At 53.3% G+C, this 16,262-nt stretch overlaps 1 protein-coding gene across 5 annotated transcripts in view; it reads left to right on the forward strand.

The window, feature by feature from the left end:
• kat80 (katanin p80) overlaps nucleotides 1-16,262 on the forward strand; it is a 159,646-nt gene that overhangs the window by 135,988 nt on the left and 7,396 nt on the right. For all 5 annotated transcript variants that reach the window (XM_089579687.1, XM_089579684.1, XM_089579682.1 and 2 more), the window contains one exon: nucleotides 15,577-15,693. In XM_089579687.1, coding sequence (XP_089435813.1) covers nucleotides 15,577-15,693 — 117 coding nt within the window. The remainder of the gene's footprint in view (nucleotides 1-15,576; nucleotides 15,694-16,262) is intronic.

A 16,262-nucleotide genomic window follows, 5' to 3' on the forward strand; every position in this document is an offset into this window, starting at 1 on the left:
ACGCAACGCAAATAATTCTATCTTAATTACTTGAGGTGCAAATATTCTCAACCTTTGCTCAAGTCAAGACCAACAATCATTTATAATACTAACTAAACACTTGTGTTTATCTAGGATGCAAGGCTGATCGAGCTGCACAGTTTGAAAAAATTCGGCGCTTGGAATTTTGCACCTTTTCGACTGCTTTCCCGTTCACCAAGGCTCACTTAGAAATTTTTCCCTCTGCTTAGAAGGGGCCAATCTGGTCACCCTTGAACTCAATTGTTGTGGACATGTGATAGGTCATAGCACATAAATATGAAGCTAATATGTTAGCTCATTTAAAAGTTATGGGGGCTAAGTAACAAGAGGTCGAGTTTTGCCCCTTGTCGCATTTTGCTCCACGCTCCTCTAAATTGATCTAATTTGAATGATAGGGCAGCATTCTCTGTGGATTGACATGCATTGTGGAAGTGTGAGCTACTAGCTTGTGTCATTAGCTTGTGGCGCGAGCTTCAGTTTTAGTTAGTGTGAGAAAATCTTCAAACCGCGTCCTCTCTTCGTAATCACTTGGAAGAGGAGGCTGCAAAGTGGCTAGGGCGCACACATCAGTGCCAAGACAGTGGGCTGAGGAAAATGGCAGTGCTCCTATAGGCAGGGATAGCGTATACGCGACAAAACACTTCGTCGCGATAGGCGCAGCCATGTTGAACTGCAATAAATTGCATGCTATGCAGTGAAGCCAGTGTTCCTTCCAAACGACTTTTCCAACCGATTGTCTGCTTGTTCGTTGCCACTCTCCTAATGTTCCTTCAACTAGAGCACATTTGAGGGTGCTAACATCGTGATTTGGGAGCGCATAGTCACGTGGCAATTTTTTAATCTCGCAGGCTTTATTTCAAGCGTAAAAAGAAGGCCGTGCTGACGTTACATCGAGGAAAAGAACTTAAATGAGCATTTCCTGCCCTACAATTCTTGCACAAAAAAAAAATTGCATTAGGTTAGGATGCTAAAATCTAGCTAATCTATCTTTGTTTAACAGTTAGCAAATAAGGTGAATTTGTAAAATATTAAGGTTGTGTTTTTGTGCGTCCCAATTAAACTGCGAAAAAAGAACAGTGTCTGTACATGCAGAGTGGCGCGATGACCCACCACCTTGCTGTCCAGAACATTCAAGTTATTAGGGAAAGTCTCCTTTCTAATGTAGGAGCCATTCTCGGAGCAGCGGTAAGAGCGGTTGCTCGCTCAATCCTCCAGTTCTTGTGTGTGGAGCTGTTTAATTTGGAAACAAACAAAAAAAAACGCGTATGAGACAGCTTCTTTGTAGTGCGCTAGCTGCATGAAAACCTATTTTAACGAGTTATTACCGAAAAGCTTGCCTTGTAGATTGGTGGCGCCATCTGCTGTGAACGGCACAAGTCACAAACGCGGTCTTTTCGGAAGGCAAAATTGTCGGAATGGTGCCTGGTGTGGATTGATACACAACTTTTTTGCTGAAAATGCCCACTCATGGAAAAAGAAAAATCCCGCAAAGTGCGAGTAGAGTAGAACCACAGGGCTTCAGGCAGTAGCGAGTGCAAGCAAGGCTCAAGCTGGTGCGGAACTGTTGGCTTCTCTGCAGTGCACGTTTGCTTTAGAGCCACGTGATCGTAAGCGGCGAGTGCAAAATAAACGCGGAACTCTGGCTTTCCTTACAGAGCCTATACGGTAACACTACAAAAGAAGAGCGATTAGCGCCCCGTGCCGTAAATCTGTCGTTGTATGTGTTGGAACGGGTGCTAGCACACGACTATGGATATTGCGGACTCTGCAAAGCGAAACTAGAATTGCGTGTAGGTGTTTCCGTGATGACAGTCAACGGGAAAGCAAACGTGACTTGCGCTACGCTCAAGTGAACATGTGAGATCTCGTGACGTTGTATTTGATAGACAAAAAAAAAAAAAAGTGCGCAGCAGTGAGTCCAGCGAGAAGAAAAAACCCGAATCCATGCCGGGTCGTATGGGGAGCTCGGCGACCGTACTGACCCGGACTCCGCATTTAGCTCCGTAATTGTGGGAACCTGGAGAGTGAAGTTAGTACGAACAACGCTTGCGTTCTATTTCTATACCAATGTTGTTTGCAGGCCTCGTCACCCATAGAGCAACGATTACTTCCTGTCGACACAGGCGGGCAGAAAGTGCGAAAGAGGGGCCGAACCCCTGCGACTATCATCTATGTTCGCCGCCGCCATTATTACCATTCAGTGAGAAGCTGGTCGAATTACATATGGCAAGACTTTCGTTAGGTGGGCGGCCTAGAGAAAAAAAAAAATGAAACTCTCCTGCCCGCGCCCCCTATGGCACAACAGGCTTCGTGGTAAGACAGTCGCAACTGCGCTCTAATTAATTGCGTGGCAAGGCGAAAGCTTGTAGTGAGCCGTGAAGTGTCGAGAGCAATTTTAACTTATGCGCTGCCATTCCTGTGAAATGTAGACGCGTACAGCTCGCGAGACTAGTGAAGGTAACCGAGGAGCGCGACCAAGACGACCGCCGCACCTGCGGCGTGTGTTCGTCGACAGCAGAGCTTGAGTCAACGGCGTTAATTCATGACTCGTTTGGGATAGCAGCTGCGGCGTCACTGCGCGGCCGGTACGAAAGGCATGTCTGTACGCCGCACGCGCCTATAAGAAGTTTTCTCGGAACAACAGCTTGCCAGCGTGCGGCATACGCACTTCGTCGTGATTTCTCGCTAGTATTTCTGCACGGCAGCACTGGGTCGTGAGCGCGGTATCAACAGCGGGCCATTTGAAGCAGCGTAAGGATTGTGAAAAGTCGTCGCCTGTTTCCGGCAGCAACCTTCGTCTGCTGTGTTTACCGGTCCTTAAGTTGTGGCTTTTTGTGAAAATTTTGTCGGTGCGACGAAGTTATTTTTCTGTTAATGCCAGCGTAAATTTCGCGATATGGCCGCGCATTTTACACTGCTTAAAGGGGTGGAGACACCAAATTTGTGGTTCGCGCGTTCTTAGTTTCAAACGTTTCTTATGGCTCCAGGAAGCATGATACACACTCAAAGATTCATATATTCACAGTGAATAATTTATTATAGCATTTTTAGGTGAACGATTTTCGGTTTCGGTTTCGGAACGCCGAGTTGTACAGTGACGTCACAGAGGGGGAAGATCAACTGCTTCGCTTGGTCACGTGGGCCCACAAAAGTTGTGACGCACCTACTGCTGCATCGTCTGCTTTCCCACACACGTGCTGACCAGCGCATATGAAAACAAACAACTGCACGTCTAGTCCCAGCAGCTCGGATTCTGACAGATCTGATTCCAACGAGTGAGGACATCGACTTTTTTTTTTGTTCGCACGCTAATATCGCCTTCGCGGGTTCGCGTGAGGATGCGAAACACTTTGCAAAATGCCAGTAAGCATCGCTGCGCCGCTCTACCCAAGCTGCGCCCACAACCGGTGTCACACTTCGCTGCCGTGCAGCAGTACCTGAGCGCTGCTTGGGATGGAGTACAAATATCACAAGAAAAGACAAGATCGCCTTGTTATCAGAACTGCCAGCTATACTCGAGCAGCGACAAATCATGTCTGCTTATGTTGGGATCTTTCGGCAACGGCACCGCTCGCGGGCGCTCCGGGCGACGAGCTCTGCTGCTGCCTGGCTGCCGTGGTCGTCGCTAGGCCTATAGCCTGTTTAGCGAGCGGCCGGCGCTTCGGAAGTCGCCTGCGCTATAATAAAAGGCCTACTTTTCACAAATAGCTGTAGTGTTAACAGAATCATCTCACAATAAAATAATAGTATGGTCAATCTCCTCGACGCCTTCGGCAGCGGAGCTAGCGGGCGCCAGGCGAGCCGGACCCCGACGTCGCGCCAGCGGCAGCTGCTAGGCGCGGTTGTGAGAAATTTGCTCATATCACAGTTGTTACCTCTACTAGCAGCTCAGTATTGGTCAGCGATCCTCAAAAATGACACTTTTTTCACATTTCTTGTCCCATGGTTTATTATTTACGTCAAGAACACTCTTTAGCTCGCTTTTATGACGTCGGCAGACGGTATCCAGGCTGACCTACCGGCCGGCAGACTCGGCGTACTTCACGTCCGCACAAGAAAATACACAACAGCCATGCTACCAGAAAGGATGCTTTCTAGATTCGAGATACGACAGCATGACTGTGCTAAAAGTGGATCTTTCGGCAGCGACACTGCCTGCGGCAACGCCGGCCGACGACCTGCGCGCTGGTCCCAGACTGCCCTAGTCGTCGCTAGGCCTAGCTGCTTTCGCATATCGACTCCGCAGCTGAGGGCGCTTCGGGACTGGCCAGCGCTCAGAAACGTGCTCCGCTCGGCACCCATTTACTGTGAATTCGTCCCATAATAAAAGATATGCTCGATTTCCACGACGTCTTCAGCAACAGAGCTAGCAGACGGCAGGCGAACCGCACCAGGTAGCAGCAGCACAAAACCGGCTATGGGATGAAATTTGCTTGCATCGCAGTCATCACTTCTACCACGAACTCGGTATTTGCCAACGATCGTCACAAACGATGCATTTTTGATATTCATATATCCCAGGGTTTGCTATGAACGTGAACAAACAATACTATCGCGTTCTTCAGATGCCGGCGTTCGGCACGAAGACTGGCGCAGGCCGCCCGTGTTTTGGTATGTGTTTTGGTATGACGTCACTAAAACTTTATTTTTCTACACCCCTTGTGACGTCATGGTTGATGGCGCTAGCGAATGGGTCTAGGTCGTGAAAGTGAGCATTTAGGTAATCTTTGGAACCGAATTAAAATATTTTTTAAACGTTTGTTGCGTCCAACACCTGGCTGTGACTGCCCTTGCATACATAGGAATCCCATAGCAGGCTTTTTATAGCTTCAAAATTTGGTGTCTCCACCCCTTTAATTTCGCGAACTTTGCGAGGTTCCTTCACGGCTCACTACAAGCTTTCGCCTTGCCACGCAATTAATTAGAGCGCAGTTGCGACTGTCTTACCATGAAGCCTGTTGTGCCATAGGGGGCGCGGGCAGGAGAGTTTTATTTTTTTTTTCTCTAGGCCGCCCACCTAACGAAAGTCTTGCCATATGTAATTCGACCAGCTTCTCACTGAATGTTAATAATGGCGGCGGCGAACATAGACATGGAGGAAAAAAAACTGAGGAGGGAGCGTCCGGCGACAACCTTGAAGCCTAGTCTTTACAAGTAAAGATATAGCAAAAAAAAGTGCCCCCCCCCCCCCCCCTTCCCGTGATCGCACCACGTGATAGCGTGCGGTAAAGTCTAGCCCCGCTGCGCGCGCGCATGCGCCGATTAGCGCGGCAGACTCTGTAGATCAACTTCCTTGCTGTAGACGCCCGCGCCGCGGGTCGCGCATACGCGCGCACTAAAACATACCAGAATCGAAACAAAGAGGACTGACGCGGAGAGCGAAAAACTGAGGGAGAAAACGACTTCAAAACACTCGGCTTGCGAACGCTGGCCGCGTGACGTCACGCTCCCTCCTTAGTTTTTTTTTTCTCCATGAACATAGATGATAGTCGCAGGGGTTCGCTGGCGGAAATCAATAAACTGGAACACGCTAATTTGGCGGAGGCTATTCATGCGTAGGTATTGATCAGCGGAGTTCATTTTGCCAATTCAATTGGTGGGTGCCAATTAAAGAGCGGAAAATGCGTTTTTTTTTTTTGCACATTTTTTCCAAAGTACTCTTCATGTGTATAGGCCAACCCGGCGTGTGCTTGATGTCACGCTCAGTGTCTGGGCGCGCCATGATTGATACGCTACTGCCATTTGGTCAAGTATTGGGCGACTAAATCTAGGTGTAGCGGTACAAATGACCTTGTTTTAATTTCGTTCAGTGTTTCCGGTCCGGAAAGGTCGATATATTTTGTTAGTGTGCAATACGAACTGCGTTTCTGTTTTCTTCGCTTTCCTCAGGGGATCTGTATTTTCGAAACGGTTAGCGACACTTACTGGGTTACCAACTCATACTTGCCTTTTAATTTTTTTTGTCGCTGAAGCCAGAGCGCAGTGGATGCCGCGGGAATACTTGTGTTCGTGATGAGCCGGTGTCGTCCGAGGTCATCTAAGCGGAGGGTTAGAGCCGCGGCTTTCGGAAGTCCATGGCCCTCACGCGCCTCGAGGGAACGCGGATATTGCGCGAACTTTTTTTTTTTGTCTTAGTCGCGGGTGCTCGGGGCGCTCAGCCGCTTCGCGTCGTGGCAGTGGGCGCGCAGCTGGGCGTCTTGCGAGACGGCCTGCGCTGCTGTCTGGGGGCGCGACGACAAGGATGTCGACGCCGCCCTCGGCATTGAGCGCGCGTTATTTATCACGCTCGAGCCACCGTATTCCGGCCGTCCGATGGCTCCTTTTTCGTCTCCCTGGCGCTATTTATTTCCCGGGAGAAAGGATGCTCCTCGCGTGTGTCCCCCCCTTCGTTCATTGTGCGGCGGACTGGGTGGCGGGCGCAGATTTATGGTCTCCCTCCTGGCGATCGGGGCCCTATAAAGTCCCTTTCACGAGGAGGGAGCCCGGGCACTCGTCGTGTTCCGCGGCAGCTTTATTTCCTGGATGGTATTTGCGTTTATCGCGCCGAACGGAAGGCCGATTAACAGCGCGCACCCGAGCGGTGCTTAGCGAGGGGGGAGGGTGCCGGGCACAAAGCGGGGGGCCGGAGTTGTTTGCATGCGTCCGCACCTGCAGGCCGGCCCCCCTCCCGCTTGACTCGCGCTGGGTGGCGTCGCCCGGAATGCCTCCTCCCCGCACCTTTGGCGCGCTTTGTTCGCGCGTGGGGCGCCGCCGCCGGGGCGCGCGAATTGTGCGACCCGGGCTCGCTCGCTCGCCGCGGGCGCAGGGAGCGCGACTTTCGAGTGCGTTTACGTGAGTCACGGTTTCACAGTCGCAATTGGGCGCTTTGTTGGGTTTTGTGCGGGTCTGCTGGGGCGTGCGCTGTTGTCGGGGCATTTCGGATACCTGGAGGAGGCACTGCTTTCATCGCCGGTATGTTTTTAAACAGCCTTGACTCGGACGAATGTGCGCGGAGTCGTAGGTCTGCTGCCCCTGTGCGAGACGTGCCGAGGAAAACACATTCCTAGTGGGCCGGGGACGCATGGGGGTGGGGGGGATCGAGAAAACTCCGTGACGACCCGTGCGTAATTGATTCGCTCAAGTGGCGACGTTTCGCTATCGAATCGAGACTAGGTGAAAGAGGCTTTGAGCAACGCGCAGCGGGTGGTCGGTTGCTTTGTTAGTTATCTGTTTCCGTTAGCAGCGTGTCATAGATGGCGACGCGACAGGCGCTTCAAGACCGTCCTCCATATACCTTGGCATTGTTTACGGAAGGTAGCCGCGAAGAATAAGGATGCTGTGAATTCTCCGTGTAATCCTGTCTCTACACGATCGCCACTGTTAGTATCATTGTACATTAGCCCGATTTCGGGGAAGTCAAGGTGGGGTGTCTACTCCATCCACGCTTGTAGAATGATAGCGGTATTAACTCGTGCTTTCGTCCCGTCTGAAAGCAGCCGAGTCGAAAGTATTAATTTATAGCGTGGCGTTGCGTTCTCTTTCGTTCAGATTTTTTTGTAGCGGCCAACACATCTTCCCAGTACTACTTCTCGCTGTTCAGTCATATGAAGCATTTTTGCTAAGCTTTGATGCTCAGTATTACCTGAGTCGACATGTTGACAAACTCCCCTCGCAGGCAGTTTTTTTTTTTTAGACATTCAAGAGCAGAAGGCGCACACCAATGTATTTTGCATTCTCCTATTTCTGTTACATTTAGGAACGTGGGGAGAGAGGGGGAGGGGTTGCTGTCTGGCGTGCATCATGTAAATACCTTACAATGGGTACGGCATCGTCTTGAAGCCTCTCCTTGCCTCCGTGCTTCGAAATGCTTTAGGTTGTAGTGGTTCAGTGTCCTAAAATTGCTTGGTTACCTTCTGTCTTGCTAATTATGTATCTTTGTTAACGACTTTATTTATATTTAGTCGACACGCCACGCTGGCTCATTGGCTTTGGCGTTCGTCTGCTGATCCCAAGGTCACGGGTTCGATGATTCCGGCCGCGGCGGCCGTGTTTCGATGGAGGCACAATACAAAAACGCCCGCGTGCTGTGCGATGTTAGCGCCCCTCCACTACGGCGTCCCTCACAGCCCGAGTCGCTTCGGGACGTTAAAATTCCACAATCCAATCCACGTTATTTAATGAGCGTTTCGAAGCTGTGTGAAAGTGGAAAAAAGAAATACTGAGCAGAGCCTTGGAAGCAAAATAAAGTGTAAAGTATAGCAGCTTTTTGTCACTGCAGAATGGGCCTCATAATTCCGTTAGCATAGAGAATGCGTCCCCGTAAGAGAAAAAAAAAATCGGGAAAAACTGTTTCTGGTGGTGGCCAGTTGCTACGCCAGTACTCATATATGCATTATCATTTCATCTTTGTTTCCCAAAGCACATAATTTGCAAATTAGAAGTCCACTCTGCAAGAGCGCCTCACTCACTGCGGATTGCCATTTCTGTTTCGCTTGAGCCACGATACGTTATCGAAATGGACCTGGCAAACAGTTGTTGCGAACGTTAACGTTGAGTTGAACGGAAGTTCGGCTTTCCAACCAATGTTGAACTGAGCGGCAGTCGGCAGGACTTACACGGCACGTATCGCGAAACTCGTGCATTTTATGGATTAAGTGATTCCGACACGTGCAGGCAATTCATAAATAAAAATTGCTCTCATTTCTAGCCGCCGCAGACGCATTTTTTCTCGGGCCGCTTAGCATTTATTCGCGCTCATACGATTAGTGAAAGCTGTGCGGTTTGACTTGTACCAGCCAGGACAGGCTTTTCAGTGATTTTAGAGCGCACTGCAGTGGGAAATTCCACCGACTCATCCGATTCGGCTAGTCCGTCGACCGCCACCTTGTCAGTTGACGCGTTCAGCCGGAACCAACCGACCTCACTCGAACTGAAAAACCTTTAACTACCATTGAGATCTCAACGGCAGTTGACGCTGTCGTCCTAACGCCACGAACTGCCGTTCAGTTCAGCTAAAGGTCACCTGAACTGTCGTTGAAAACGCCCGTGTAACATACCATGTCCGATTATTAGTTATCTGGACGGTAGTTGCTAATAGGCGGAGTCGATCGCTCCTTAAAAAAGGGCAGCAAATCACATGACTTCAGACAGCCGCAAACTTCCCTGTTTTATTGGCGCAACTGCGGCATGTGCAGCGTTTTCTCCGTTTGTTTGGTAGCCTGTGGGCATGATTGCTTGGCAAGGGGCGCGTCATGGTGTCGCAAAAACCGAGTATTCCTCTCCTTGCTTGCGAAGGCGTCTGCTGTGAGAGTTCTCGTGAGGAGGACAGAGGAAGGACGTGGCAACTGTCGCGGGAAGACCTGTCTCCGTCTACAGTGGGATGCAAGTCAAGAAAGCAGCGACCCTCAGAGGTGGCCCTCCAGCCAGTGTCGTCGATTGGTTCTTATGACGTCGCGGTTGCGATGCAGCAGAGGCTAGGCATGAAAGTGAAGGCTTTGTCCCCGTGTCGTGGTGTCTTCGGGCTAGCGATGCACAGGGGTGAAGTTGGAGAAAGGGTGCTGAGGATCCCGTTCCCCACGACACGGGGACAAAGGAACATCTCCCTCCCTTTCCTCCCGAGCCTCCGCTGCATTGCTCCTTGGGCGTCGCCCATTGCACCCCGCGCTAACGCGGTGAAAAAGTAGCAGCGGAACCGGTTTTCAACAGCCCAGAGAGAGTGCGTTTTGACATCCTCCTCGCGCGATAGAAAGGTCTATATATCGTCAAATCTCAGGTTACTGGCAAGTGGTCCCGCGCAGTGGGATTAACCGCGATGTCATGACAATCGGTCGACGCCATTGGCTGGAGGGCCACCTTTGAAGGATGTTTGCCGCTGCCTTCTTGACTTGTGTCCTACTATAAGTCACATTTATCGCTGCGAGGAAGGAGAAGCGGACGAGGTTGTGAGGCGAAAGGCGCATGCAATCTGGCTTTTCTGCTCCAACTGATATCCCTTGAACTGGCTAAAAAATGGCAGGGTCTCACGTAGTTAAACCGAGTAAATGTGCGAAAGCATGCGTTCATTCTTCGCCTCTTCTTTCCGGCATCTGCATGTGCACGCATCCGCGTTTCTCGCTCTTCGTCTTCACACCCTCTCTCCCCTCAGCAGCAGCTTGCGCAACGCTCCTCCGAACTAACCCGAGCTTCACACAAGATTCTTGATTGTTGGGGCCGCGTTAAGCAGTGCTTTCGCACTGAATCTCTCATGGCAGTAGTACCAGCTTACGTGTATACTGTGTGTGGTATCCCTCAGTGAGGGCCAGTGTTTCTCGCAGTTGGCATTGACGCGGGCTGTACTTAGCGCCACTGGCTCCTTTCAGCGGGTTTCGATTACGCTCCCCGAAGCGTGTCTGCAGCGTGTGTGTTCGGTCGACCTGTGACGAACACCACATTGAAAATACCTTGTCCCGCCTCTCGTCGTAACCGTCCTGCACGTTAAGCTGTCGGAGCGTGCGTGCACTGCTTCCCACGGAGGACTCTCCCGTCGCATTGTGGGGCGCCTCTAGTTTTCTGCTTGGTCACGGTGCGTTCGAAACCGACAGCCGTCCCAGCCATTCGCTCCGCCGAGTCGCCCGATAAAGACATCAGCCGGGGAACCCCGCCGCGGAAGGAGGGGCGGGCTCGTGCGCCCGACCGCGGCCCGCCGCACTCTCGCCCGCTGTCCCTAGCGGGGCGCCCTCCGCACGGCGGCCGCACTGAGTTTTCGAAGGAGAAAACATACCTGCCCGATTGTGCGCCGTGTATGCTCCATTAAAGTCGCATATGCAGGATGGCGTTCAGTCGAACCTCGTTATAACGAAACGGTTCATGGCGAAATAATGGATATAACGAAGGGATGGCGATTCCCCTTGGAAGCCCGGTCAACACGGGTTGTAACGAAGCTACGGCTATAACGAAGTAATCGCCGTGCCTTTTCAACTTCGTTATACCTACAAATAACGAACATACTGAACAAGCACCACCGCTTGATCGCATGCGACGTGCGAATATCGGCTAATTTCTTTCGAGCTGGCCAGGCAGGACCTTTTGAGCGCTCAGTCAGTGCTCGGCAAATAAGCAGATTGGATCGCCAAGTCGAGCGCCTGCCACTTGCTGCAAACTCCCTGAGCTTAGCCAGCGGGCTTGTACCGCGAGTTTTCTCGCTGGAAACATCTTTATCCGGGGGAGAAACGCGAGTCTCGGCGGGCACGGTCCCTCGTTGAGCGCGCGGGTGGGGCTGTCTTGCTCTGGACAAAAGGCCCGCGTGTGGGGCAGCTAATGTCCGCGCCAGCCTCCCGCTGCCTCCCCGATCGTGCGCGCGGTCCGCTCAAAGGGTGCCATTGTGACTTTTCTTCGGCACCAACGATCGATGCTATCGGCCGCTTTCCAAACGTCCTCCTGCTTTTCTTTTCTGTCCATTTTTCTTTTCCGCCGACGCAGGGGCGGTGGCCAGTGTGACCCGGCTCCTTGTTTTGTGACGGCCGCCTCTCCTTCTGCGCTGCCCTTTTGGGAAACGCGATCTGATGCTTATCGACGGGTGCCTGAAATGGAGCCGATTTGTTATCGCGTCCTTCCGACTCGCGATGAAGCCGCATCTGCCCAGTGGTGACGGCGGGCTGTGTGGGCCTTTTCCTTCCGACGGTTTGTGCCGATCACTCGCTCCGGCCCCAAGGTTCTGCCTGGCTTATCTCGCGCTTGTTCCCGCCATCTACCGCCGATTAAACAATGGCGCCCGGCCGTGCTGGCCGTGGCAACTATTCCTGCTGCGTGAAAACGGATCCGTGCTCTCTCCGTGCTTGTGGCTGCGATTTCGTTTCTGTCCGTGCGCAGTTCTTCCCACCTCGTCCTCGCTGCACCCCTCGCGAGGCGCGTCCCGCAGCGCGTCGGCGGCAAGACGAGCGGTGATTATACACTTACCTGGCTGCCGCCGCCGTGGACCGACACCGAGTGGAGGACGCATCGCTTTCGGACGGGCGCTGGCCGATTGTGTAATTGGAACAGTGCGTCTCTCCCGACTCTCCTTTTGGCGGCTTTCGGGGAAGGTTTCGGTGCATCGACGTGCAAAGGTCAACAACTTGATGGCGCGGCTCCGGAGGGGCGGGGCGGCTCGTTTTGCGATCGGACTCGCTCTCCGCCAGCGGCGCGCTCTGTGTGTGTGCCATTCGGCGTCCGGATCGCGCGCGCTGGCCGCCGACGGGAGGCCGGCCGGGCCGCTCGTTATGAAACAAATTACCCCCTCCCCTTCTTCACGAAATGCCATTTTCTCGGTGGCGGCCCGGCAAACCCGTTGGCCATAATTCATCTCAATCAAAGGAAAACGACTCGAGCGGGATCCGAGTCTCCTCCCTGCAATTACATCTGCAGTTCAAATGCGCCCTCACGTATGCGATCTCTTGGCGCGCGCCATCGGAAGAGGAGGCCCCGCGCGCGCATCTAGTGTCACGCGTCCCCACCGTGCGTTCTTCTTCGCCCGGCGAGCACAGCTGACCGATCGGCCACGCGGCGTCCGGCCGGAGGAGTCGCTTTGAGATGTTAATGAACGGCCCCCTTGGTGTTCGTACTCGGAGGAACTCTTCGGCCGGGAGCGGAATTGATCTGGTGCTGCTGAATATGCAGCGACCGCAGGGAAGCTTAAAAGAAAAGTGTGCCATGTGAAACAAGACGATCTGAGTCTGTTGATGCCCGAAATAATCCTCCCCCCTCCAATTATGGAGCGCTTGTAGTGAAGCTGATGTTCGTTTTGCGAAAGACGATTACCTGGCACTTGAGCCTCTGGAAGTTGACATCGGGTCACTCCGCGACTTCGTTATGGACCAAAGATGGCGCAGTGGCTCTCGCTACTGAGCATGAGGTCGCCGGTTCGATTTCTGGCCACGGCTGGCGCATTTCCGCGTACTGCAAGCGCACGTTCAAGAGCCCCGGGTGGCCGAATTAATCCCGTCCCTCAGGGCGTGCACGTGCAGCTTCCGGGCGTTGAAATTTCACGTACCTAAAGCGTAGGTAATAAATGCGTCTCGCTTCAGAACTTGATCGCTTTGATGCATTCTGTTGACATTTTTTTTCAAGTGCTACATTGTGCGTTTAAGCGAAATTGCTGGTTGAAGATGCTCCGTGAAAGAAACCGCACTGTTAATGTCACCCAATCGGCTATGATGCCAGCCTATTGATGCATTCAACTGCAACTGCTGCCTTTTCTTGACCAGCTGCCGTTTAGTTTATTCATTTATTTACACCAATTAAGGAATACGTGATACGAGTGTGACATGGCGCTACTGCGTAACGCTGCCCAACTATGAATAATTCAAACCCTGTAAGCTAAACGGTTGTTGGAAGTTGCCCCTGTAAAGGGGGTATTGAGTGGCGCATGCTCAAAATGTGTAGAGCCAGAGAGCGAGCGCGAGCACCTGCTGAAGCTTGACCGCCGGCGTTGCTTGTTCCGCTCCGGGTAGCTTATTTTTTCGCTTCCGGCTGCTCGCGGAGGGTGTTGTTCCCCTGCCGGGTGGGCCACCTGTGATCCGGCGGGTGATTTCCCAAAACGGGCGCGCTTCGGCCGTTGTCAGTCACGCCAACAACGGGCGCAGCTGGATGGAGCGGCCGAGACATGACTACGCGAGCACCTCTCGGTGTGTCGAGCTGCGCACTGCACCGACCACAGTTGGCGTATAGAACGCACGCTGGAAGAACCAAGCAAAGCCTGCCACGGTGGGATCGCCCGAAGAACGTAGTCGGCCGTTTTGTTTGGGTCAACGGAGACTCGCGGAAAAGTCTGCTTGCGGAGTTTTGCATGTTGTTATCTTTCTGCTACCGAATTCGAGAACTTTCTTTGTGCCCCAGCAGCATCGTCTCATCCAAGCGCATATTTGCGATGATGGACTTTTCGCCTAAATCGCTTATGCGCCGATGTTGAAACTGGGAAGTCGAAATGCTACACTATTGATGCAGAGTTTTCTTGCGAGCGGCTTGTCGACAACGTCTGGCGCGGAATGCTCAGAACCGAACTGCTCGCACTCCTGCTACCGGACGTGCGGACACGGCCCACTGTAGCAATCCAGAGTCATTGCTCTGTGCGGATATGGTGTATCCGTCGAACTCTGACACCAGAGTAGACAGGCGTATGCTCCGCTCCTGGTGTCCGTTAATAGTTGCTGTCCCCGTCATACGAGTCGCTTCCAGGACTGTCCCAGTCAGACAGGTGTGTGTTTTGATGGTCTCCTAATGGGTGGGCGTGTAAAGTTGGCATCCACAGTTGCCTAAGGCATGGTAGACTTTTAATAGTAATGCGCTTTATGCCGCATGGCTTGTCGGAGGAAGAAAAACGCATAGTGGGCACTATAATCGAACTGAGCACACGCGCACAAGTACACACTTACAGGCGCGTTGATTTTATGAGGATTATGCTCATAACAGGCGCTCTTTAGCGCTGCGTATAAACGACCACAGGAGTGGAAGCGTCTTTCTTCGTCGGTGCCCTTGCTTCCGCAGGGCTAGAATGTGCGGATGGAAAGGAGAGGTCGTTGCAGTGTATAGGTCCACGCATTCGGCAGTTGTCACGTTCTGTCGCCTGGCAACCCTGAGCGCAGTGTCTAGGGGACGCTGGTTCTATGTGCTTGACATTCTTGAGGCGCGGCTCGGGCGCCTCCCATTCATGCCGTGCGCGCGGGCAGCCGTCGTGGCCGCGGTCGTCCGCCGCGGCCCCCGCTCGGAGCGCGGGCCCAGAGCACTTATGCATCATTAATTACTTTCGTTAGCCAGAGCGTGCTGGCGCGAGAGGGCGCTGCGATTCGTCCGCGAGGTTCGGTAGCGTGGTGGCGTGCCGGAGGTGTGGCTCTGCCGTGCTGTATGCGCCGCGGCTCGTCAATTTATTCGCGCCGCCGTTCATTACGGCCGGAGATTCCGCCCCGGGAATGCCAAGAATGCACCCGATTGACCCGGTGCCGCATCGAAGATGACCGAGGATCACACCCTCTTATGTAAATAGTGGCCGCGGCATGCGGGCCTTTGTCCTGGCCGGCGCACGCCCGGAGAAAGTCGCCTGTCTGTGCTCGTCCGACTCGTCTCTCGTGGAACGCGCTGGGTGGAGCCAGGTGCTGCCTGTCGCGCAGTTCACTGATTTATTGAGCCCTACCCGAGCCCGGTACGAGTGGTCTTTAGTAGCTGCAGTGTACTACATACCTCGCACCATGTTCCCAGGACGCGTGAGCGACAACAGTAGCTGGAGGCCAGACTTGTTGAGGTCTAGCTCACGTGCTCTAATGTGAGGTAGTGAAGTCGGGCCACTGTGAGCAGACTTAACTAGGCATCGTAGAGATTTTTGACGCCGACAGTATGCCCTGAACATGCAGCGCTGGCAGACGAGGGACGAAGGAGAGACTACACACACAGGTGTGTCGTCTCTCCTTCGTCCCTCGTCTGCCAGCGCTGCATGTTCAGGATGTCAAACCAACTTGCCCAGCAACACACCCTGCGACAGTATGTCTTGTTTAGCTTTCCACGAGTTGTTTGGCACTGAGCGAACAAACTGAACGAGACTGCGGCTGAATGGCTGGCGTTTCTGTGCAGGTACATGTCAACCGGTTGTGCCTGTTTGCGCATCCTGCTCAAGAACTTCGCCTCCGTCATCAAGACGAACATCACTGCGCCGCCCGGCGTCGGGGTGGACATCTCCCGGGAGGAAAGGTGCGTATCGGTGGCGATAGCGCACGCCGGGGCCGCCGCGGCGGGGCGACAGTGCGTGCTGCAGCGGGGAGAGGGCGACCCCGCCGCCAGGCCGGCCAAGTGCCGTGAAATCTCTGTCTGGGAGGGGCGAGCAGCGCCGTAATTGTCCGACTGTAATACTGGGCGTGTGTGTAATATATCGTGCACTGCGCGGAGAGGAGTGGCTGCTCTCGGGGGTTTCGGCGGCGCGCACCGTGTCCGAGGGGGCAGCTGTGAAATTCATGAAGGAACGAAACGGAAACCAGATACAGACCGGAGATGTACGACCTGCCGCGAGGCTCGAATTTGTTACCATTAGTTTGGGAAGGAGGGGAGGACGCTACAAACGGCGCATCGGGAAGGAAAGCGCCCTCGCCATTTTAATTGCGATTGCGATCGCGCGCCGACCACTCGCCCGACGACCGCCGCCGGTTCTCGCACTCTCCCCCGTCTCTGGCGGCTCTCCCGTGAGGTGCAATTAGGCGGAGGGTTCGAGTCCCGCGGGCGCCGTTGAGCGGCATAAGCTCCCCAAACACACCCAGGTTGCCCAA

The sequence above is a fragment of the Amblyomma mixtum genome, chromosome 3 (genome assembly GCF_055824585.1).
Source record: "Amblyomma mixtum isolate Tamu chromosome 3, ASM5582458v1, whole genome shotgun sequence".
Lineage (NCBI taxonomy): Eukaryota > Metazoa > Arthropoda > Arachnida > Ixodida > Ixodidae > Amblyomma > Amblyomma mixtum.